The sequence below is a fragment of the Amia ocellicauda genome, chromosome 13, assembly GCF_036373705.1.
Source record: "Amia ocellicauda isolate fAmiCal2 chromosome 13, fAmiCal2.hap1, whole genome shotgun sequence".
NCBI lineage: Eukaryota > Metazoa > Chordata > Actinopteri > Amiiformes > Amiidae > Amia > Amia ocellicauda.
The window spans coordinates 29,943,073-29,966,049 of NC_089862.1; the positions used below are offsets into that span (position 1 = coordinate 29,943,073).

The 22,977-nt window shown below is 42.6% G+C and overlaps 3 protein-coding genes across 6 annotated transcripts in view; 1 reads left to right on the forward strand and 2 right to left on the reverse strand.

The window, feature by feature from the left end:
* Nucleotides 1–50: 50 nt before the first annotated feature.
* Nucleotides 51–4,278, reverse strand: LOC136766767 (glyoxylate reductase/hydroxypyruvate reductase). The gene is made up of 9 exons (XM_066720571.1): nucleotides 4,026–4,278; nucleotides 3,155–3,285; nucleotides 2,795–2,867; nucleotides 2,305–2,421; nucleotides 1,991–2,079; nucleotides 1,703–1,807; nucleotides 1,268–1,403; nucleotides 927–1,057; nucleotides 51–611 (listed from the first exon to the last, which is right to left on the reverse strand). Exons 1-9 carry the CDS (start codon nucleotides 4,199–4,201, stop codon nucleotides 490–492), a joined length of 1,080 nt encoding a protein of 359 aa, XP_066576668.1. The 5' UTR covers nucleotides 4,202–4,278; the 3' UTR covers nucleotides 51–489.
* A 1,768-nt stretch (nucleotides 4,279–6,046) lies between these two features.
* On the forward strand, nucleotides 6,047–12,787 carry LOC136766770 (zinc finger and BTB domain-containing protein 24-like). Its single transcript, XM_066720576.1, has 6 exons — nucleotides 6,047–6,300; nucleotides 8,108–8,941; nucleotides 9,815–9,984; nucleotides 10,182–10,308; nucleotides 10,698–10,806; nucleotides 11,557–12,787. The coding sequence occupies exons 2-6, from the start codon at nucleotides 8,109–8,111 to the stop codon at nucleotides 11,893–11,895; spliced, it is 1,578 nt and encodes a 525-aa protein (XP_066576673.1). The 5' UTR covers nucleotides 6,047–6,300; nucleotide 8,108; the 3' UTR covers nucleotides 11,896–12,787.
* The window catches only part of zcchc7 (zinc finger, CCHC domain containing 7), a 109,845-nt gene continuing 99,243 nt past the window's right edge, over nucleotides 12,376–22,977 (reverse strand). For all 4 annotated transcript variants that reach the window (XM_066720575.1, XM_066720574.1, XM_066720572.1 and 1 more), the window contains 3 exons: nucleotides 20,066–20,161; nucleotides 17,034–17,151; nucleotides 12,376–15,649 (listed from right to left, as the gene is read on the reverse strand). In XM_066720575.1, coding sequence (XP_066576672.1) covers nucleotides 15,156–15,649; nucleotides 17,034–17,151; nucleotides 20,066–20,161 — 708 coding nt within the window. In that variant the 3' untranslated portion in view covers nucleotides 12,376–15,155. The remainder of the gene's footprint in view (nucleotides 15,650–17,033; nucleotides 17,152–20,065; nucleotides 20,162–22,977) is intronic.

The window sequence follows — 22,977 nt, forward strand, 5'->3', positions numbered from 1 at the left end:
TTAAGAAACAAACGCATACATAAACAAAACAAACAGAATACTCAAAAACATTCAAGCTTAAAGGACATTTTTTATTGGCTTTTTCATAAAATAGGAAAGGGTGGTAGCAATTGACAGAGCAGTGTAAAATACTGTAGTTAGTTGTAACATAATTAAACATAATTAGTCTCTTATTAAGTAACAGTACAATTACCACCACTTTGTTCCAAAAAAATTGACCTTAACAACAAAAAAGCCATAACTTTTGAACAAGAGGTTGGATTTCAAAGTTAAAACTATCCTTCAGTGAACAGTCTTAATCCAAAAAGAACAAAACATAAAGTAAACAGCAAAGTATGCCTTATGTACTCGTCATGCAAATGCACAAAACAGATGATCTCAAACATAAACTGCACAGTAACTGATGTAGAGAAGAAGGAGGAAACAGACACCCCGGTCAGTTTACAGAGGCAGGCTGTGACAAAGTGCCCTGCCCCTCATCTGGGGGATTTACAGCTGGAGCTCCTTCGGCATGGGATCCCCCCTGAGGCCGGCCAGCAGGTTATTGGCCGCCAGTGCCGACATTGCATTGCGGGTGGTGTAGGTGGCGCTGGCGATGTGCGGCAGGATAACTACACAAACAGAGCACAAGACGAGGCGCGATCAGTTCAGTTGTATACATTTTTACTTAACATGTCTATCACTAAGAAAACAAGGCTGGACTCAGGAACAGGAATTGTTATGATACATTATTCTCAAACAAGCGTTCTCTGTAAGGGAAAGGTGAACTGCCCAGCACTGTCCCCGTATGTAGCAATTGTTTATGGTTCTTTTCTGGAGATGGACTGATGTAATTGAGCTGACGATCTTGATACATGATATGTCAGTGTAGCCAAGTAGGTTGTCAATGGGGGTTATGGAAGTGTTGTGTAAGTAGGCTGGCTTACCACAGTTCTTCAGTTTGAAGAGAGGGTGGTCAGTGGGCAGAGGCTCAGGGGTCGTGACGTCCAGACCAGCGGCTGCTATTTGCCCACTGAACAGAGCCTCGCACAGGTCCTCCTGGTTCACCACAGCACCTCTGGACACGAAAGGTGCAGAAAACAGGCCATGAGTGAGATTTTCATTACCACCAGCAGACAAACCAGGTTCTACACTTAAAACAGGAGAACAGACCACTTTGAGCTAGGATACATCTCCATCGTATCAGGGGCCTTCATCAACCTTTGGGGAACTGGGGGATTTATGAGGGAGTGGTTTTGTATGAGGAGTTTTTTCGCGTGTGCTATACCTGCTGGTATTGATGAACACAGCTGTGCTCTTCATCTTGGAGAAGAGGTTGCTGTTGCAGATGCCCCGAGTCTCAGGAGTCAGAGCACAGCACACAGCCAGGAAGTCTGACTCCTTGGCCAGCTGATCCATGGACACTGGAGAAACACACAGACATCAGTCCCAGAGCACAGCACAGCTCATTCTAGCTTTATTTGTATAGATAGATAGAAAGATAGATGGATCATACAGATCAGATAGATAGAAGAGAACAATCTTCCAGTTAAACCCAATTCAACCTATGGTCATGGAAGGTGAAATACACACAGGTTTTCATTCCACAGTGCTATTAAGAGGAACATATTAAATTAGAAATGAACAGATGGACAATTCAACTGCATTAGCAAAGGCAATTGTACTGTGGGGCCAGAGAGGGTGTACGGAAATGTCCACTCACCATATTCTGCGTTTATCTTGCTGGCCAGCTCTGGCCTGGGGGCCACATCTGTGTAGACGAACCTCTTCACTCTGAAGGGCTTTAGACGCTCTGCAATGGCCACGCCTGCCGTTCACAACACACAGGAAATCAGAGACGAGGTGTACGCAGTGCTCCAAAATAGGAAATCCTAAATGAGACGTTTTAGCCGATTTTGTTTTGCTTTTTAGTTCTCAGATAACAGTTCACTGATCCGCACAGTCTCTATGGTGAGGGTAGTGGTGTATGTCACAATGGGTAAGCCCTTACCGATTCTGCCCAGGCCTAGGATTCCCACAGTGCTCTGTCCCAGTTCATAGCCACACAGCCACATGGTCCTCCAGGTGCCCCAGCCACCACTGTAATAGAGAAACACAGTCACATTAGGTTTACCCCACACAAGAAGAGCAAACAAATACATTCATAGGAGAGCTTTGACCAATAAGGGATTTTGATAAGCGAGTGATGTAAAAGCTACATGACATCATCCCCATTGTGTGGGGAGACTGTGAGTGTGAGTGGACTGAGTGGGTTCGAACACCCTGTGTGTCACAGCTCTGTCTGTGTCTGAGTGGGGGACTTGCTTTTTAGCCTCCTCCACAGCCTCCACGAGCCGGCGAGAGGTGGTGAGCAGCAGAGCCACGGTCAGTTCAGCCACAGCATCAGTCAGCACGTCAGGGGTGTAGCCCACACGGATCCCCCTGCACAGACAGGGACACACACATGAACACGCACACACAATCACAAGCATTACTCGAATGTAGGATCATAGTGGCTGAAAGGCCTTTTCCCAGCAGTCACTTGAATCACGTTATTGCAGTTAGGGGTGGACCACAGGCTCTCCAACACATCCTCTCTCGCACTGCGATCAGGTAGGGAGAAGAGCAGGATGAGAGCGACCCCTGCAGGGCAAAAGGGGGTACAAATGACCCAGGAAGGAAAAGGGTGGCTGTGCATATTTCAGCAACACTCGCTTACAGTGACACCACACAGATCTGAGTCTTAGCGCTATTTCTGCCTTATTTTATGGAAGTTAACTAGCACCTTGCAGCCAGATAAATAAACACTACAAACCTCTTCTTGAGCTCTGCCAGGGAAAGGTGGTCAAACCCCACAGACATTGTGCTCACCACTTTAAGGTTGGGTCCTGGAATAAAACACCATCTGTAATCAGCAGACTGTTTAATACATCTCACGTGTCATGCTCAGTTATGAACCTCTATCTCAGGTAGTAGTAATAATGTTGTACTGCTTTTGCTTTTTTGTGACAGAATGTGAAAATATCTCATGCCCTGTTCCCTGTTGTGTTTAGGGGTTGTGTTGTGTTGTGTTAACTCAATCCTGAAGTGACAGGGATGGACAATGTGAAGCGGTGGCTGCTCACAGCATTTTGGCTTCAACTAAGTGAAGATCTCATACCAGCTAGGCCCTCACCTGCAGCATCCAGCAGCTCAGCGTCAATCTGATCTGTGAGCACACAGAAGATACCCTCCACTCCAGACACCTTCTTCAGCAGCTCCTGCCGAGGGACGGGGTCGTCAGAGTCCCACAGCTCGAACTGGACCCTGCAGGCACAGAGCAAGTGTGGGAACAAGGGCTCAGCTCCGCACAGAATCACTCGTCGCCGGAGACTGAGAGACGGAGCTTCCAGTAATGCCCTTGATTTTAGATACTACCCAGGAAAGCTGCAGCTGGATATTTAAATGTCTTCCAAAACAGGGACCTTCAACTAAATATTTTGCCAAAACCACACAGGGAACAATCACACATGGAGAGGTAATATGACCTTTAATCTGCAACCTCCTAAACAAACAGAGCTGCAGAACTGTGGGTACAAGGTTACTTATTAAGTTAACACAGGACTCTGAAGTAACAACATAGTTTGCTGCCTGCAAATAGTTAATCTTACAATATTTTTAATTTAAACTTAAATTAATGAAAAGCAACTTGCCTGAGCAACAAAGCCACTACATGAAACCAGTTGTACACTGCAGTATGGCAATTCTGAGACACGGCCTCCAACTTTCCTCTACTGCAAGTTACAGTTCACCCGATGAATGTGAGCATCGATTTATCTGGGTTACCTAATGAGCTTGATGTGTTGGATTGTAATGCCAGTCACGATGAAATGACAACAGACTGCTTTTGTCAGCTACTGTCATAAAATGGCAGAATTGTAATCGATGTTTGAGGCGGTGTAAAATGTTCAATACAGTGCTGCTGTGGTCATGATTGAATTGTTTGATGCAATGTTTTAAAGCAAACAAATTACACTATGATTATTATAACTAAGGTAAAAACTCACTGTCCCGACTGGCGTAGAATATGCAATCCATCACGGGGCATTTTCCGGGTGACGTACACCTTGGGCAGTGCCCCCTGTGCCTGCTGTGCCCTCTGCATGCCGTTCAGCCGACTCCAGGTGTGGATCTCCAACGCTGCAATGCGTTTCAAGCCCTGGAGCGATGGTCTCCACCACATTGCAGCTGAGATGAACTGGCCACAGCGTTTAAACAGAGACTTCGGAACTTGTCTCCTGTCCCAATTCCTGCTTCAGGGGTTTTGGCTTTTGCACAAACAAGGGGAGGCTCCGAGATAACAGCCCTGTCTGGCCAATGAAGCAAGGACAGTATATTCTTGCGTAGTCTCTGCTCTCTGCATTTTCCTCTGAAGACACACAAATCACTGATTGACCTAGTATACATATGGCTAGATATCTTCCATGTCAATATAGTAATATAAATTATTAACAAATGAATGGGAGACTACACATGTTTTAAAATCATGGTAAAACATTGTACAATATGATAATATGTAGTGTGGTGTAGCATGGTAAAAATATGGTAAAGTATAGTATACACACAAACATATACACACAGACCATATGGGCCAAAGACCCTTGTCCCATACAACATGCCCCCCCCGTCCCCTTCCCAAAGTTGCAATACATTGTTGTGAGTAATACTTGCCAATAGATTTTAATAATATTAAAATATTGCATGTGTCCACCTTGTACCTGGACAGACCTTACAAAACTGCATTCAATTATTACACAAAATTATTAGGATGTGCATGTAGGCCTGCCAATGACATTGCATGTTGAACTAAAATTCCCTGCACAGACCTGCCAACATGTGTGTCAGTTTCCCAGTCTGCAGTACGTTACTGTGACAGTCCTTGCCCAAATGAAGAGCTTTCTGTGGATAACATGAACTGTCCTTATAATTATCTTTTGACAATGGCTATTTTAAGCAGAGGAACTGCAAAACATTGAATATGTGTGGAGTAACTGAGTATTATTTTAAATGCATAATTAAGAATGTGTACAATGACATGATAGGGATTTGATTGGAAGTTCTTGTAAGTCCCACTGTATGCATACATTCATGTATTTGTTTGGTTGGTTGTTTTGGTTGTTTATTTTAGTTATTTAAATTTTCTTGGATTTCCATCCTATCATTAATATGTATTTATATTTGTCTAGTAAGAGTTAGTATACTAGCTATAAATGTGTGTTATAACCATGGTCTATTGTAATCAGTTATTTTTCTAATACATAAAGAACTAAATGCCACTGAAAGCCCATGCAAATGTGACAGAACGTTTTTGAAAGAGATAGTCTCTAATACCTCTGACAGGGTCTGTAAATGTTTGACTTTCTGAGGATAACCTTTACTTGTTTGAACAGTGAATCCATCGAACCATACACCAGGGTGCAGAAAACCAAACTGATGTGTTCAGGATTTTATCTGCCCCAGAAGGGAGTTATTTGAGGATTTGATTTGATTTGATTTGGAACATCTGTATCTAGTGCAATACAGAAAATACATACTGTATAAATATGTTTGAATTGTTTTCAGATACATTGAAATTGATATGCATGCTGGCAAAATGATATGTATATTTTAAAAACAAACAAACAAGGGAAACAAAATGTGAGAACATTGAAACAATGTATAAATCATCGAATAACAAAACAATCTAATTATGTTTGACATCATGAATCATATACCTGCCATTGTATTTGGGCTCACTGATCAACTATGTGTACATCATTAACTTTGGTCAAATCGTAATAGTGCTGGTCTTGGAGAACACTTAGAGATGAATTATATTTAACGTTGTTATCCAAAGTGCTTTACAGAGCCTCCATAGTGGACATTGCTTTTTAGGTCCCTTAAAAACGCGTTATGAGACAGAAAAACAAGCAGTTGAAGCACAGGGATGAAAGTGCAAAGATTTCATAAGGGCAGTTTGTGGAAAGCTCCACCAGATGGTAGCATTTAGGACAGGAGTAACATTTCCCAGCTAGAGAGTCATGTGTTGCACAAGCACAACATTGGACACGCAGGAATGGAGAGCAACAAAGAAGTGCTGGCCATGTGTCGGCCTTCAAAACGGTCCTAACCAGCCGGATTGGCAGCGTTATGGGCACAGCACGGCGGTGGCAGGGGTTTCCTTTGTGCCCGTGTCCTGTGTGTGCGCAGACTGTAGATACAGCGCTGCGTGTGTCTGCAGAGTCGTGTTAACTTCGGCAGAGTTTGCGCAGCTCTGTTCACTTGCGGAGGCGCTATATTGAGGTAAGACGTTTCCTCCCTCTTGCATGAGATACAGTGTAACCGTTTGATCGTGTCTGCGAAACAAACGACTTGCTGTGATAGGAAAAGATTAGGCATCGCCTGCGGAGAAATCCTTGTAGTGCAAAAATAACCTTTTACACCCTTTTTTAAAAATCAGAACAAATGTCACATTTGGAGAACTGTGGTGTCTCTGTTTGTGGCTCTTGCCTTTCATGTCGTCCCTGCAGCGGACAGCATTCATTGTGGGGTGGCCCCGTGTCTCACCAGCACCGCTACAGCTGTGGGAGTTTGGGTGACATTAACAATTTCAACCCAGCCTCTGTACTAAACATTGAGCACCCAACTAATCTGCCTTTGTAGTTCAGTATTTCTGCCTTTGAAGTGTTTCCATGTTTCCATGTCACCCTTCTTCACTCACCATAAGTTGTATACATGTTTTAAAATGTACAATGGGGTTTTGTAAATAATGGACAACAAATAAATAGACTGATACAAACTGTAATAATCATCATAATACACAAGTTGAATAGTAACGTAGCTGTGCCGATACATTAGGGCTAAATAAAGAGGATTAAAATATTGTTAAAAATATGCTCATGGTTATAGTATTGTATCGTTTGATGTACGTGCTTTCATTCTTCATTTTACACATCCACATACATAGGATGCTCTAAACATATCTTATAATTTGTTTACGTCCAGATAATTATTATAAGTGGTTATGTATTGTACAGAAAGAGCAGACAGTAAAACAGGCAGGAATCAAAAAAAAAAGATTGACCCAATAAACTGCCACCAGTATAAATAATCTGTAACCTTGCAAAATTGCACTTGGTGCTGAGGAGGAATTAGTTCCCATGTTAAAAAACATAAAAAAGAAATACAAAAAATAAACCATTGCACAGAGAAGAGGAACATCTGCACCATATAGGGGATGCCTCTAGGGTTTAATCCATGAGGAAAACCACATCACTGGGTGTGTGCACTTTGTGATGCGGGACACTGTGGAAATGCAATGTTGATCCATACGCTTCCTCAGGAATGAGACAGACAGACTGAAGACACTGTCACACAGTGAGAGGATCCTCCAGGCCGCCACGGCAGTGACTGCACCCACACAATGGTCTGCAGTTGATCCAAATGAGTCCTCCAGTCTCACAGCTGGATTCCATTCGTTCCAGCATTAGTTGATGGTGTTTCTGCTCATGCTCTACAGCACGGGTCTAGGGGTCTACAGCCCTGGCTATAGAGCACTGCGGGTTTTACTGTGAGCTTTAGATTGTCAGCCTCTAGAGACCTGGGAAACGGGCTCCCCCTCAGCTCAGAGGCAGGCACAGTTTGTCCTGTCAAGGGGTTCAGATCCTTGGCCTACAAGGATAAATACCCTGTGTTTTATGTTCTGTTGTTTGATTTTGAATTTTGGTCCACAAAGTAAATAAAAGAACATAAACAGCTCCTCAGTTTGGATGAGTGCTCTGTGCAATACATTCAATACTGCAATACATTCAATTTCTTGCCTGAAGCCTGAAGCCAAGTTGGAAGTCTACAGGCCAATTCCTGAGTATCTAGAAATGCCATAAACTTCTAACTCCATTGTTGGCAATAAACTGAACTGTGACCTTGAGCAATACTTGCCAAGCATCGAGGGGGTGGTATCCTACTAGGCTTTGATTGACATTCAGGTAATTCATTCTGTAGAAACAAAGAATACTGTATCTAATCTGGGTCATTGAGTGCAGGGTTCATCAGACAAAAACAGAAGGATCCACAGTGTTAATGCAATTACCCTTTCCTGTCTTTCCCTCAGAATGATGGAGAGATGGGATTCCCTCAGTGCCCAGACTCACGGACAGGCGGTGCTCCGCAGGCTGCAGGAGCAGAGGGTGCTGGGATTGTTCTGCGATGTGACAGTGCTGGTGGAGGGCGGCGTGTTCCCGGCTCACAGGAATGTCCTGTCGGCTTGCAGCGAGGTCCTCCACCACACCCTGAGCCGGGGCGGTGATGTGGTGCAGCTGGACAATGTCAGCCTCCAGAGCTTCTCTCGCCTCCTGGAGTTCTTCTACACCGCGGTTCTGCCCAGCGGCTGTCTGCAGGACTTCTACAGCACCGCGGAGCTCCTGAAGGTCAGTCTGCCTCTGGCTCGGCACTCAGGCAGCCTGTGTAGTGACCGCAGCTCCCTGGCCGCTCCGGACAGACTGAGCCACCGGACTGGGGCAGGGCGGGCAGTGGGCGTTCAGGAGGTGTGTGAGCAACATGACGGGAGCTGTGGAAGGACACAGGCAGGAGGAAACCAGGAGCTACCTCCACATCTCCAGCAGGCAGCAATTGTGGCTTCAGGGCATACTGAGCAAGGCACAGAGAGAGAGGAGGAAAAGGACCAGAACCCAGCAGAGCTGAACCCGAGGACGAAGGCGCCCGACACATTCTGTCCTCCATCACTCATTCAGGGGAAGGGAAATGATAATGGAGACAAGTCCTCTCAGACTGGGACAGGACTGGTGCCATCCACAGAGAGCCTTTCTGTGCAGGAAGATCTGCAAAATACACAGGAGGAGAAGGGTGTTAGAAAGGACAAAGAGATTTCATCACCGAAGCTGGTGGACTGCCAGCCCTGGATGTGTGAGGCTTGTGACAGTCACAGGTAAGACCATTATAGATGCCCTCTATTGATGCTCTCTGTGCCGCGGGCACCTGGGGTTTACCTGCTGCAGGTAATAAAAAGTATTACCAGAGCATTAGTATAAAACACTACAAGATTATTTGTAAAATAAGAACATCAATAAAATATATATGGAAAAGGAGATGTTATAATGAGTAGATGAATCATTATTAAGGAAAAGTATTAGAATAATAACATAAATACATTAAAGCTGATTTATAATAATAGGAGGGAGGTAATGCTGAATTGGTTATCTGGTTAATAAAAACCTGCAGTGACTGTGTGTTTGACACCAGGGAGACACCTGGTGGAAGACAGAGGTATTGTGTGACTAATGGCCCAAAGTTTGTTGTCTAGAATTAAACTGGCACTTCAGCCCAACGAGTGAAGGAGACGCCAGTGTTTTCACGGCCTGATCCTTTTGATTTTTCAGTTGGCATAATGCTAATTACAACGTGCTCTCAGCAGGGTAGGGCTGTTTCAGAGGGAATTGTATCCTCTTGAAATGCAAGTGAGAGTCGTGTAAAAGCTGTGATGAAATTAGAGATGCATGACCGGGGAGGCTAATTAATTTTGTGTCTTATGGTACATGTAAATGCAGTTCAAGAAAACATTTCCAAAAGAGAGTGTGGAAATCTACAATCTCCCTTTATAGCCCTCAGCTAGTCTGTACCATACTGTGCTGCTACTCTCTCACTGCGTAGGATCTTACTGCACTTTATTAATTGTATTTCTATATTGTATCCTACACAGTGTAAACTGTTGCACTTTGTTGTGCAGTATATGTAGCCATTTGCATTACTGGCATGGCATGGAGGATGTTTGTTGTCTTGTTTGTTGTCTGCTGTGTTGTAGCCGCCAGCTGGTTCAGCACAGGAAGCAGTGCCGTGCCGAGAAGACGTACCAGTGTGACCAGTGTGGCAAACAGCTTGGCTCCATGGAGAAGCTAAAGGACCACGTCGCCTACCACTCGGATGCCCGTCCCCATCGCTGCCAGCTCTGTGACAAGGCCTACAAGGTCAAGAGTAAGTCTCGGGCTCAGGCCGGACAGACAAGCCACCGTAAAGGTGTACGGACAGCCGATGGACGTTTCTCTAGTAAATAATTGATTTGTAATGCATGCACTGTCTTACTCTAGTATAAGGCCCCTTTTTAGCAGCTGTGTATTCGTGACCGTTAATGGCTGAGGTGGGTGACGGGGTGTACTGTGTGATGGCTGCAGATGACCTGACGCAGCACGTGAGAGCCAAGCATGGGGAGGCCTGGAGGGGGAAGCCAGCGCTGGTGCAGCTCTGCGAGTTCTGTGGCCAGGAGGTCCAACACTACAAGAGCCACAAGGTCTTCTGCAGGTGTGGAGCCCTTGTCTCTTACTAGGTCTACCTCTGTCGGTCCATCCGGCTCTGTCTGTGCGTCTCCCTCCCCGAGACTCACTGTCTCAATCACCACACAGGTCTTAGTTTTTAGCACAATCTAAAGTCATTGTCTAGTGTTCCTTCTTTTAGGAGAGGCGATACCCAATGTTACCCCTATTTAAAGTGTTTTGTGTCTAAAAGATTAGAATGATGCTTTCTTTCCTGAAGTGAGTGCGCAACACACATTATTAACATACACAGAACTGATTGAGGTCAAAGGTTGAGCTTTATTCATAGAAAGAATATGATGTAGTTTACAAATACAGAAGACTTGAGTGTTATTAATCCCACTGAATCTGCCCTCTTGCCCTCGCTCCTGTACCCAGCGGGGTGAAGAGGTTCCCGTGCAGGTTCTGTGTCCAGACCTTCTACCGCCTGTCGGAGCTGAAGAGACACACCTGGACGCACACAGGGGAGCTGCCCTACCGCTGCACAGTGAGTCTCTCCGGTTGTCCGTGAAGCGCGGGAGTAAGGCCTCCCTTCAGCCGGGCCCTCTGTGCAGATGTGTGTCAACGGTAAAAGACAAAGCAAGAGATTATAACCAGTACAACTGACCCTTTATTTTGCACTGGTTTAATCAACACTTTAAAGCCATGAGCAAGAGTAGGCCATGAACCATTGGCGGGTGGCCATGGTGAGAGGAAAAAGACAGGAAAAAATCAAGGTACTGAGGACTTATGATGTTAATGCTGAGCAATACAATACAAAACTAGAGTTGCTGAGCTCCTCAATGTGGAAAACGTATGAAACCTATTGTACTTCCTGTTGTGTAACTTTTTTTAATATACCTGCTGATTCTGTTGCTGTTTTTAATTAGTTAGCCGTGGTGAATGCTCCAGTAAATGAAAAGGCAGCTGAAAAAATAATGACAGGACATGCGGTTGGAAAGTATGTCTGAGTTAATTGTACCATGTCGGGTACATACTAGCTTTTCTCACACAGCTTCCTGGAAGCTTGAATATGTGTGTCTGTGCAGATTTTATTTTTGAACATATTGCATAAGTTTTTCAGCCAATCAGTAGTTGGTCAGTATAAGGTAGGGCCGCAAACTGTAGACATCCTCGTGGGAAACGGGAAATTGTATTTCTGTCCCTCTTCTACTGCAGCTTGTTGTGGTTAGTTTCTTTAACCACGAAGGGGTATAAAAGAGATTAAAGGCTGAACATGATTATGCTTTAATAACAGATCTGTGGGAAGCGCTGCCGTCACCCCAGCAACTTGAAGAAGCACATCCGCTCAGTGCACAAAGAGGACGTGCGAGTGCGGATTGACAGGGAACACGCCTCCCCCAAACTCCTGCAGGACTTCCTGCCCCTCGAGCCCAGCGCCTGGACTGGACATCCGTGTCAGAGTGCAGGCTCCTCTGTGCTGGCCCCCTCTCTCTCCCTCACCAGGACCACAGCAATAACTCCACTGCCAGGTCCCTCTGCCGTCCACATGGCCCCCACAGCTCTGTCCCCAAACAGCCAGCCACACGCCCAGCCTCCGTCGCCTCCCGGGTCCTCGGCCCAGGGCCCCAGCTGAAACACAGAGCTGGAGCTGGAGTCGCCCCGGATATAAAACGGTCTTGACCTGCCAAAGCCAGTCTCTGCTCTTAGGACGGGGCGATGGGAATGGTTTGGCATTCATATTTCTTATCTTAAGACTGCTGCCCCTGCAGAGCTGTTGCCTGGTGCGCTCAGGCACACACTGGCCTGTCCTTCGAAGATTTGGAGAGCAAGTCCACTGAATTTGTTCACTGAGCAAGAAAACCCAGGAGGCAGGGGACTTTGCAGGAAACTAGGCAGCATGTTTCTGTTCCTGTTGATCAGGCAGCTGAGAGAAAGTATATGGGGGTCTAGCACTGAGGAAACTAGATGAGGAATGATCATTTGAACAACTGCTGTCAGTTTGTAGTCTAAAAATATGTATTTGTTTTGTTTTATAACAAACTAAAATCTATTTCTTAGCAACTGTCTTTCAGTAATGGCAGAAATAAGAAAGAAAAAACAAATGGCCACAATATTAAACAACAGATTCAGTTTTAATTGTCTTTTTTTAGAATTCAGATAATTTAACAAACATATCTGCACACACTTCAACCACAACTCTTGCTGGGAGAGAAAAGAAACTGCAAATCTTAAAAATCACCATAAAATTGCAAAAACAGTAAATGGTAATAATGCTGAGTGTAATGAATCATCTGCTTGTGCAAATGTGTGACAAGGTTGTCCAGGTAATTGGCACAAGATAAGTTCTGAAACCTGAGACCTGATGGCTGATCTATTGATTCTGGACAAACTGACAGATGCAAAGAAAGATGCAAAAAGACTGAGTAGTTCATTAACATTTTCTTTGATCCTGGTAGAAGCCAGAAATATGACATTCTGTACCATTTTAAAAGGTTATTGTATCAATAAATGGTTTACTGAATTAAGTTGAGTTTAACCCTTTGTGAATCTGTGACAAGCTAATGAAACTTACAAGTTGTAAACTGTAAACAAAACTATCGCCTCAATTGTCTAAAAAGCTTTTCGGGTTTAAATTCAGACTCTTCCCTCATATCTGAAGGTCTGATAAGAGAAAATCAAGATACTGGAAATCTGACTCAGCACAATATCCATTCAAATGGAAGAGTTCAACGACCTTTTCTGTTTGCAACTATAATGAAACAAACCTAAAGAAAGTACCCGGAATTGAGACAAAAACCATCTAAATGTCGATTTTTAATTTACATAAAAGGCTAACGTGGGTTACTCCATTTTGATGTTAATTTGTCAACATCTACGTTCTGGTAAAGCCGTGTTGTAAGTGAGGGGGAGGTTTGACAAAACTGAGAAAACGACGTGAGCAGCAGGTGGGTTCACACAACGGTGGTGCCCCGATTGTGGCGTCTGTCCTCACCATCACCTAACCTGCTTTTGTGTGGTTAATATATATTCATTTTTACTGAGGCGCTTTGGTTGCTTTGTAAAGGAAACAGAATGGCATTTGGCACATTTCCCATTTGTGACACTTAAAACCTTGTATAACTGTATGGAGATGTTTAATATTTTTATACCTGCAGTGCTGGTCATGCTCTGGAATTTTTCAATAGGATACAGGAGTTTATTGGGGCTTTAGACCTGTTCAGAGTCCATCTCAGTCTGGTCAGCGATTGTTTTTGGACAAAGTAGGAGGGCTATAAAGGCTCTGTGATGTCACGTGCTTCAACTTCCCTACATACTACATCACCGAGAGACCGGCCAGCCGTGATGACCTAACACGAGGTCCTAAGCTGTCAGGAGTAAAAACAAATCACCACTTTTCTGCAAATTATTACCACTTTGATTACGTTTATGAGTGTTTTATTCTATGTATCCTACAATAAAAAATAATTTGTATGAATTTGGCAGGCTGGTAGGACAAAAATTTTATGTTCTACATTAATCTCCAGTTTTATTCAAAATACAGACAGAGAAAGCAAACCAGACCATGACATAATACATTGCCTACATTCAACTACCAACCTATTAGAGTGTTCAAAACTTTGAAATCTCAACGTTGAAGTAAAAAATGTTTTGAGATTTTAGTATTCAAAGTGAAACCAGAGCAGGTCTGTTTCTCTCTCTCTCTCATAACCATTCAAATGCATATTACTGACCTTTTCTCAGCCTACACTAAAACAAAATGCATTGTTGCATTGCTAAATTGGATTTAAAAGACCAACTAAGTTAAATAAAACTAATAAAATACATAGTAATACAAATGATATATATACATCAGTTGACTGCTGGGCAGCTGCCATTCAGGCTCATCCTATCGATGCTGATGAAGGAGAGCACTGTGAACCCAGTTACCAGTTTCACAAACACATAATTATGAACTAATTAAGCAAGTTCAATTAGTGGAACTGATCCTTGCAGACTGAAGAGTACTGAGGTGCTCCAAAGTATAAATGACTGAACTGACCCAAACACCCGCTCCATTCCTCGGATTTCATGTTTCAAATTTCTGTTCTAAACCATGAGACAGTCTGGATTAGGGTCTTAACCGAGGAAGGTAACAGCAATAAATTACTGCCTGTCGAATTTGACATTTGAACATGCAGCAGTTTTTTAATTATTACATGACAAATCTTATACTACTCTCCCCATGAACATACTTTTTAAAGTATTAATACATAATTCGAAAACTACTGAACCAGCTTTCTCCAGACGTGTAGAAACCATTTCTCTCATGGCCATGAAACAGTCCCAATGCCATTCCAGTGCCTTTAGAAACTGTAGGACACCACACCCCTAACAATCCAGCGTCAGCCTCTCCCTGCCCTCTCGCACTCATATTAGCACTGTTACAGGGGTCTGAATCTCAAAGCTGCATCACAATCCTATTATTATTGACATCATTCGTTTCTGTATGGTAATAATATACATCGTTTCCTTCAAGGGACATTTGAAGGTCTTTTGTTTATTGCTGAAAGTATTACTTCTAACAAAGGCCCCTTTTTTTTTTTTACCACTGACCATTCACGTCCCTCCTAATCGAAGAAAAAATAGATATGTTCCCAGACTTACATTAAATTCCGTTTTTCATTATGTGTGTGTTACATGGGGCGTAAAAGACTGTAAATATCACCTTTTTATCACATTTTAAAAATAATATTTTGTGGAATACTACTGAAAAAGAGATCGAGAACTGCTTTCATCAAAGATGCCTCCTCTGTTCTTGCGCTCTTTCTCGTAGCTGACAGGCCGCCTGTGGGTGGGAATGTGGACGGGTGGGCTGCGCCGAGTGTGGGTTCATGGCAAACACACAGAACGCGACTATCGCTTCCGTCTCCGTGATCTCTGTTTGATGAGGAAGAGGTTCTCGTCGGCAGGGTAACTGTCTTCATGGTGACGGTCCTGCCCGGCTGTGCTCTTGCGTTTTGCCCTCCGTTTCCGTTTGTGCGTCTCCTCAGTGAGCTGCTTCGCTGGACCGAAGAGGCCTGGACTCGGGCGGCCTTTCTTGGGGTGACTGTGGCCTCCCGCCGGGGGTTTCTTGGGGCCCCGGGGAAAGTTGGTGTCTTCGCCTTCCTGAATCTTTTTCCTCTGTTGCTTCTGTAGCCTCCTCTCCTTGCGTTTCTCCGGCCAAGTCTTCATCTTCTGCTGTGGCCTCTGCTGTTGGTTTGGTTTGGAAGTTTGAGCCCCCCACTGCTCCACCTCCTCCCATCCTTTGTTCTTTTTTATTCTCTTCCTCGTGGGTTCTTCGCGTTTCCTTTCTACATGTGACGTTCCTAACGTGCCCATCTGAGGCATCAGGCCGGCTTCCCGCAGCTCTGGAGACAGAAACAAAGAATTAGTTTTAAACTTCCGCACCCCTTTCATTTGAGCCATCCTAACTGTATTTCATATACATCCAAGAATAGCATAATACTTCTTTAAGACATCAAAAAGGTCTACTTTTTAGATTTTTCCATTAGATTTTAATGGATATATATATATATATATATATATACAGCGATCAGCCATAACATTATGACCACCTGCCTAATATTGTATAGGTCCCCCTTTTGCCGCCAAAACAGCCCTGACCCGTCGAGGCATGGACTCCACTTGACCTCTGAAGGTGTGCTGTGGTATCTGGCACCACGACGTTAGCAGCAGAACCTTTAAATCCTGTAAGTTGCGAGGTGGGGCCTCCATGGATCGGACTTGTTTGTCCAGCACATCCCACAGATGCTCGATTGGATTGAGATCTGGGGAATTTGGAGGCCAAGTCAACACCTTGAACTCATGATTCATCAGACCAAGCCACCTTTTTCCATTGCTCCGTGGTCCAGTTCTGATGCTCACGTGCCCATTGTAGGCTCTTTCGGCAGTGGACAGGGGTCAGCATGGGCACCCTGACTGGTCTGCGGCTACGCAGCCCCATACGCAACAAACTGCGATGCACTGTGTGTTCTGACACCTTTCTATCAGAACCAGCATTCACTTTTTCAGCAATTTGAGCTACAGTAGCTCGTCTGTTGGATCGGACCACAAGGGCCAGCCTTCGCTCCCCACGTGCATCAATGAGCCTTGGCCACCCATGACCCTGTCGCCGGTTCACTGCTTTTCCTTCCTTGGAGCACTTTTGATAGGTACTGACCACTGCAGACCGGGAACACCCCACAAGAGCTGCAGTTTTGGAGATACTCTGACCCAGTCGTCTAGCCATCACAATTTGGCCCTTGTCAAAGTCGCTCAGATCCTTACGCTGCCCAGTTTTCCTGCTTCTAACACATCAACTTTGAGGAGAAAATGTTCACTTGCTGCCTAATATATCCCACCCACTGACCGGTGCCATGATAACGAGATTATCAGTGTTGTTCACTTCACCTGTCAGTGGTCATACTGTTATGGCTAATTGGTGTGTGTATATATATTTTTTTACAAAATTGTGGTTTTGAAACCTAAGAAATGTAAATAAGACTGAGGCCAACTAGGTCTAATAAAGCTTCTATATACTTAGAATTGCACTGGGCCTCCAAATACCAAGCTCTCTGTATAACAGCACTTCATAGTGTAACATCAGCAGCCATGGCTAATTTGTGTGTAATCTGACAGGTTTCTTTGTGTGTTTTACATTACCTAAACACAATCACAGTAATGAAAACAGGACAGGACAACATTATGCTCAGGTCACAACAGGAGGCCGCAGTGATGAACAGAAAGCCGCACCTTGTGCTTTCCTCTGAAGCCGGTGATTTCTTGACCGCATGTCCTGCTCTGTGTCGTAGTAAGTAACGAAGGGCAGAGCGGGGAACGTCTTGTTGAACATCCTTCTCTGGGTGCATTCCTAGGAGAAACCAAACCAGACACACTCAGCACATTCAATTCGGTTTGATGCTCCACTTAATGCACAGTAAATAATGATAGTCAGCTGATTATTTTCAGTTGTCTCTAGGCTGAATCAGTTTTCAACAATCTGTGAGAAGAAATCAAGGATACATTAGTATAGTATAATGGACAATTATAACTAAACAAATCACTGCATGACTTTCACATGAAGGCTGTGAATACCTTTGACTAGAACTGTACACAGGCAACATTTTAACAAAATCAAGGCCGCAGTGAGCTTCACACAGGTATGGTCTGTTGATTAGAAATCACGGCCATGCATGAGAGCTCTCCATTTTCTTCAGAGAAAGTTATATATTTAAAAAAAAACAAAAAAAACCCAAAAAACTATTTATGGATTACTGGTTTGAAAAAGACAACTTCCTCTTCCCTGACAAAATCCCAGACATATAGACATGTATACAGAATGGTTTATGCTTTACCTAACAGCTGCGCAACAACTGACTGTCATAAACAGATGCAGAACTCAAAACAAAAAGATCTGAAAGGGTCAGCGCAGATTTTATCAATGAAGTGTAAACTTGCATTATGTTCCTGCACTGTTCAAAATATAACATTTATATACATTTGAAGAATTTAAGTGAAAAGGGGTAAAAATAAAAACCGAAACATGGTTTTTGTGGACTGTGTTGGTTCTGGTGTGGGCCTGCGCCTTTAAATGTTGTACGTCTGCGTTTGAACAAAGCTGCCGAGCGCAGACGTTATGCTTCAAAAGGCATGTTTGGAACAGCATAACCCCGTCCTCATCAGAGTGCCTCTCAGGTGTGTAACACAATAGTAACAGGAGCATTTACTCATCTGACGAAGTAACCCTTAACAGGCAATTGACAGTTGATATTTGAGTGGAGTGGAAAGAGGATCTTTCAAACAAAATGGTGTCCTAATGCAGGACTTTTCCAAAGAGCCATAAGAGATGTAAATGTTATTGACTTTTAATTGTTTTCCGTTTGTGGTAGATCAGTCCTACACCTGCTGCTTTGTAAACAGAGTTCAGCAAACACCTTCACTTTGTCAGCAGCCACATCATCAGGGTTTATTTTTTTTATGCTTTAGTGACTTTTTCTAAAAAACGTGCCGATGTAGAATACAAACATTACAACAGGTTGTATTGTGAACGGTGTGTTTTTGTATTATTTCTTTTGACCATTTATTATCCTTTCAAAATCCTATCTGATTGCAGCTTGAGATTTCTCCTAGTGATTAACTAAATAATTTAATTTAATTTAATGAGATTGCCTGCTTACTGTGGATACAAGTTGGACAGAAGTGAAACACCTAACAAACTGAGTGATCAGAGCTATGTTTTAAATGTAATATACATAAATCCTTTCCCAATTTTCAGTTTATTTAGGTGTTTTCTTAATTATTATTAGTGAACCATTATATATAAACAATTATGAAATGGTATCAGAGACTGTGATTTCAAATAAATATTGCCAGAAACTAAAATCATTAATGATTCAATACATTCAATATCACGGTACATAAAATGCAAACTAAAACTATATATATATAAAAAAATTAAAAAATATATTTTTTTAAGCATAAACCTCTTACAAATTAATTGTCACAAAGGTATGGATTTTAAAACACTGGAATTGCTGCATTCCAAACGATCAATGGGGTTTAGGAGAACTTACATGTGAGAAATAAAAATCAATGGTAATATGCAGTAATTCATTACAGCAAGGAAATGCTTATAAACACACAAAGTATAATAATTTCAAAATCAAAACTTAATAGTACATACAAATTGTAAGATCAATTGGATTTCTAAATAGTTGAAATTTTAAAATGCTATACATTGAGTTTAAGTTTGAAACCAAATGAATTATTTGCACCAATTACAAAATTAATTAGAAGACAATTTATGGATATTAAAAATAAATGTTATTCCATCAAAAGTCTTTATACACACACGTTATCACAGATGCACTGTTTACACTCCGGGAATCTGAAAATTATATCTAGGGCTGATGTTCAGACACAGGCTTCCTCTTCTTCGCAGGAACTGACCACAGTGCCCTGTCTGTTGCTACACCCGTCACAGATGCTGGGTCTGTCACATATTTTAGGATTGTAGCTCACCATCTTTTGTTATTGTAAAATCTCAACTTTCTAATAATTTGTATTTTTTATTTTACTATTTTTTTCACTAAATTATAAATAGCATTACATTAATTTACGTATTTACACATCTGTGTTTGAATACAGAAGGGTCTGAATTTGTACAGATTTTTTTATTTTATATACTCAACTGCAGTTCGGACAGTTTTTTTCACATTGTGAAGTGCTCGGAGGTGCTCTGTATAGAAATCTCTATGAAATCAGAGACGTGGCTGTCTTAGTGTTGACTGTACATGTCCAGCATGCCACCCACTGGCAAACCCAAGCCTGACTATCTCCAAACGGTAAATCTATATTAAAGCACATTCATGACAGCAACACTAAGCGCTTTCTTCCACGATACCTCAATACAGTGGGGTACTAATCGATCAGTAACAAAGCACTGGGGAATATCAATTGTTGAGCTGCTCACCACCATTGGCAGATCCTGTTGTTTAGGTATTTCTCTCATTGTTCAGTGTCAGCACAGAGCTGAATGAGTGAAGGTACACAGAAATTACACACAAAAGGGAAAGAAGACAGCACCGATGTATTGTCTGATTACATGTAGGTTGTGTACACGTCCCTTTGTCCCCCTGCGAGTGACTGCGAGTGTGCGTGTCTGTGACAGGCCTGTGCGGATGAGCCCCAGGCCCCCCCACCCTGCCGTCAGCGCCTCACTGCGGGAAACACTCTTTGAGATAGGAGGCCCGTTCCAGGGCGGCAGACGGATTAAGTCAACTTACATATCCGAAATGTCCTTTTCGAGAGCAGTTGTAGCAGTAAGCAGGGATTTTGGGTCTGACATTTCCTTCTGGTTGGACGAGAGGCCCTGGGGTGGTCTGAAAGAAAAAGGAAGTTTAAACCAATCAATCAAAAAACAGAACGTTCCTTGATTTCACAAAAACAAAACAAAAAACTTTTTGAGAAACTTTAGAGATGGTTTTGAGACATTAAATAGTAGACTACTAATGTAAAGGCCTTTATGGCTTGGTGTACTGAATTCAACTGCATGGAAACCACTTGATGTACAGCAGTGTTTTAGAAGAGAAACAGAAATTAAGTGAATACTGCAAATACTCTGTAGTTATATATATAGCTTTCAGTCTAATTAATATAATTAAGAATTTAACATGGACAAGTTGTCTATGACCCACACATTAAGTACTAGTAGAGTAATGTTAAACCTCTGACATTTAAGAGTGTTTGTTTTCCATCAGGCCGGCTGCTGCAGGGCTTGGGCCTGCTTTACATATCGAGCCAGCCAGATAGCAACGGGCTTAATGGGGCCCCTCGTTACAGGGCTAGAGATGAGCCCTAATGAAGAGCTCTGGACCCTCAATGTGGGATTATTGGGAACTCTCTAGGTGCTACAGTACAGTCTGTATCTGTAAGAGCTACAGCTAGATAATTCTTCAGTGAGAGACTAATTGGAGACCAGCAGTCAGGTAGGACTCTTTAATAATGCAAAACCACACAAGCCAACAACGCCGACATTCGTAAGAACAACAGAAATCCGGCAGAAGCGTGCTTTCCTTTGCAGTATTTGCAGACCTATCAGGACACATCTACACATTATTAAGTAAAAGAGATTAACAGCTAGAACTTGGTATCTACAGCTTAGGAGAAAAACAGGCTGTTTTCTGAAGTCTTGCTGGGAAGGAGGTCTCTGTGTAACTGGCATTCGATCGGTTGTGCCCTACAGTCAGTCCATTAATTACAGAAGAGTCTTTCAGAGGTTGCCTGTAACCTTGTACTCATTCCTGCTCAGCCCTGCTTAATGGAATGGCTGGAAGATATTCTATTATTTTTACCCTAGTAAAATATGCTAAGCCCCCCCACCTCAAAGAAGGGCATGCCTGGATAGGTGAAACATTTTCCTTTGTTACCACACCACAGGGAAACCATTTGGACAAAAGCAGAAACTATTCTGCTCTGTAGGAGAGCAGTGTGAATGTTTTTCTGCCTTTTTAACAAACGTTGTCTGGTCTGGGGTGTATGTAAGATTTACGTTGACCTTATTAACCAGCACTTTATGCAGTAAAGATACCATTAAACATGCCAATGATGCAGTCCAAAAATAGCATCATGGAAAAAAACAGCCTGTCTGAGAGGCCAGGGGAGAGGGCCCTGGCTGGACTGTCCACTGAGGTCCAGGGGTCAGTGTGAAAAGATGGTTGACCTATAGTTTGATAATCATCCCACAATGATGCATTTAAAAATAGGCAATTACATTACGAATGTTTATAACAAAAAAAAAGGTGTGCATTATTTTATTTTATTTAAGAAACAAAAAGGCAGGAAAGGGGAACAAAACAAAGAATCTCAGAAACACAGTATTTTTTGGATTTGACTACCGATAACCCCCTGAAAAAAATGGTATATTCCAAAAACATCCAAAAGCAATTACTTCAATAAAGCACACAAGCACAACATTTTACAATTTCTAAATGCATCTAAAGATTTTAACACTGTCCCTGTGTTTATGTTTAACAGTACAGGTTATGTGGATAAATCTCACAATGGCCATCTTTGATGTCTGTTGTCAGATGCAGTGCATTTTACTTTTAATTAGTACCATGTTTAGCACTTGTTATTCAATGAAGTACAGTACAATAATAATAGACCCAACACACTCAACTCCAGGGCTTAAAGTTTTCATTAGCCTTAATCAAATATTTACTGGATTCTAAAGTGAAAAATATGGGCTCTGGTGTTTTGAATGTTCACAAAAAGAATAATTCTATGGTAAATAATTGTATGTACTTACAAATGATTCAAATATAAATTATACAAAAATTGTACTAAAATAATTAATACCTGTTAAATAATAGCAACCATCAATTTACCTCAGATATTATAAGATTGTACAGGTCAATTCAGAAAATTGTGAATTCAGAGTACATTTGTCTTGATCTACTGCACACTAGTGTTGCTCACAATTGATTGATTGATTGACTGATTGAATATGTGATTATTCAGAAAGGGTTCTCGCTGTCTGTGCGGTACAGAATGACACTCACTGCAGGATTACTGCTGAATCAGCACTGTGGGGTTAATGAGGGAAATCGATTCACCTTGAGAGAGAGGATAGGAATTCTTCCCAGACCCATGTTTTCAGGTTTATGTACTGATTCAAATAAAATGCAAAACTGTTTGTTTATTTTTTTCATTTAGATACAAATTTCTACAAATTATTGTTTCATGCACATCTACTTACTATGGAGACCTAACTAGGTTCTTGCTGCTGGGGGACTAAATGACAGACTGCCTGTGCTAAACCAAGCCCAACCTATTACCCAGTGAATGAGCCAGAGCTCAAACCCCGGCCTCGCTCACCCCAACCCTACAAAGAGCTGCTGATCAATGTTAAACAATCACTCAAAATCCCTTTATACAGCCATGATTGACTTTTCTTATCCAGTGCTCAGGACACAATGTCTGCTATTCAGATCACATCCTGGACCCCCGCCCTCCCTTTTTTGCTTGGCTTACATTTTATTAGCTGAATTAGACTAATTTACAACGAAATTCAAAAGTCTGTGTGGCGTTTCAAGAGGGGAACTGCTGTGAAACGCGATTTGTACGTGGGGTCTTTCTATTAGAGTAAAATGGTGTCTCCTCGGGTTGCCGACGGGGACGAGTATCTAATTAAATA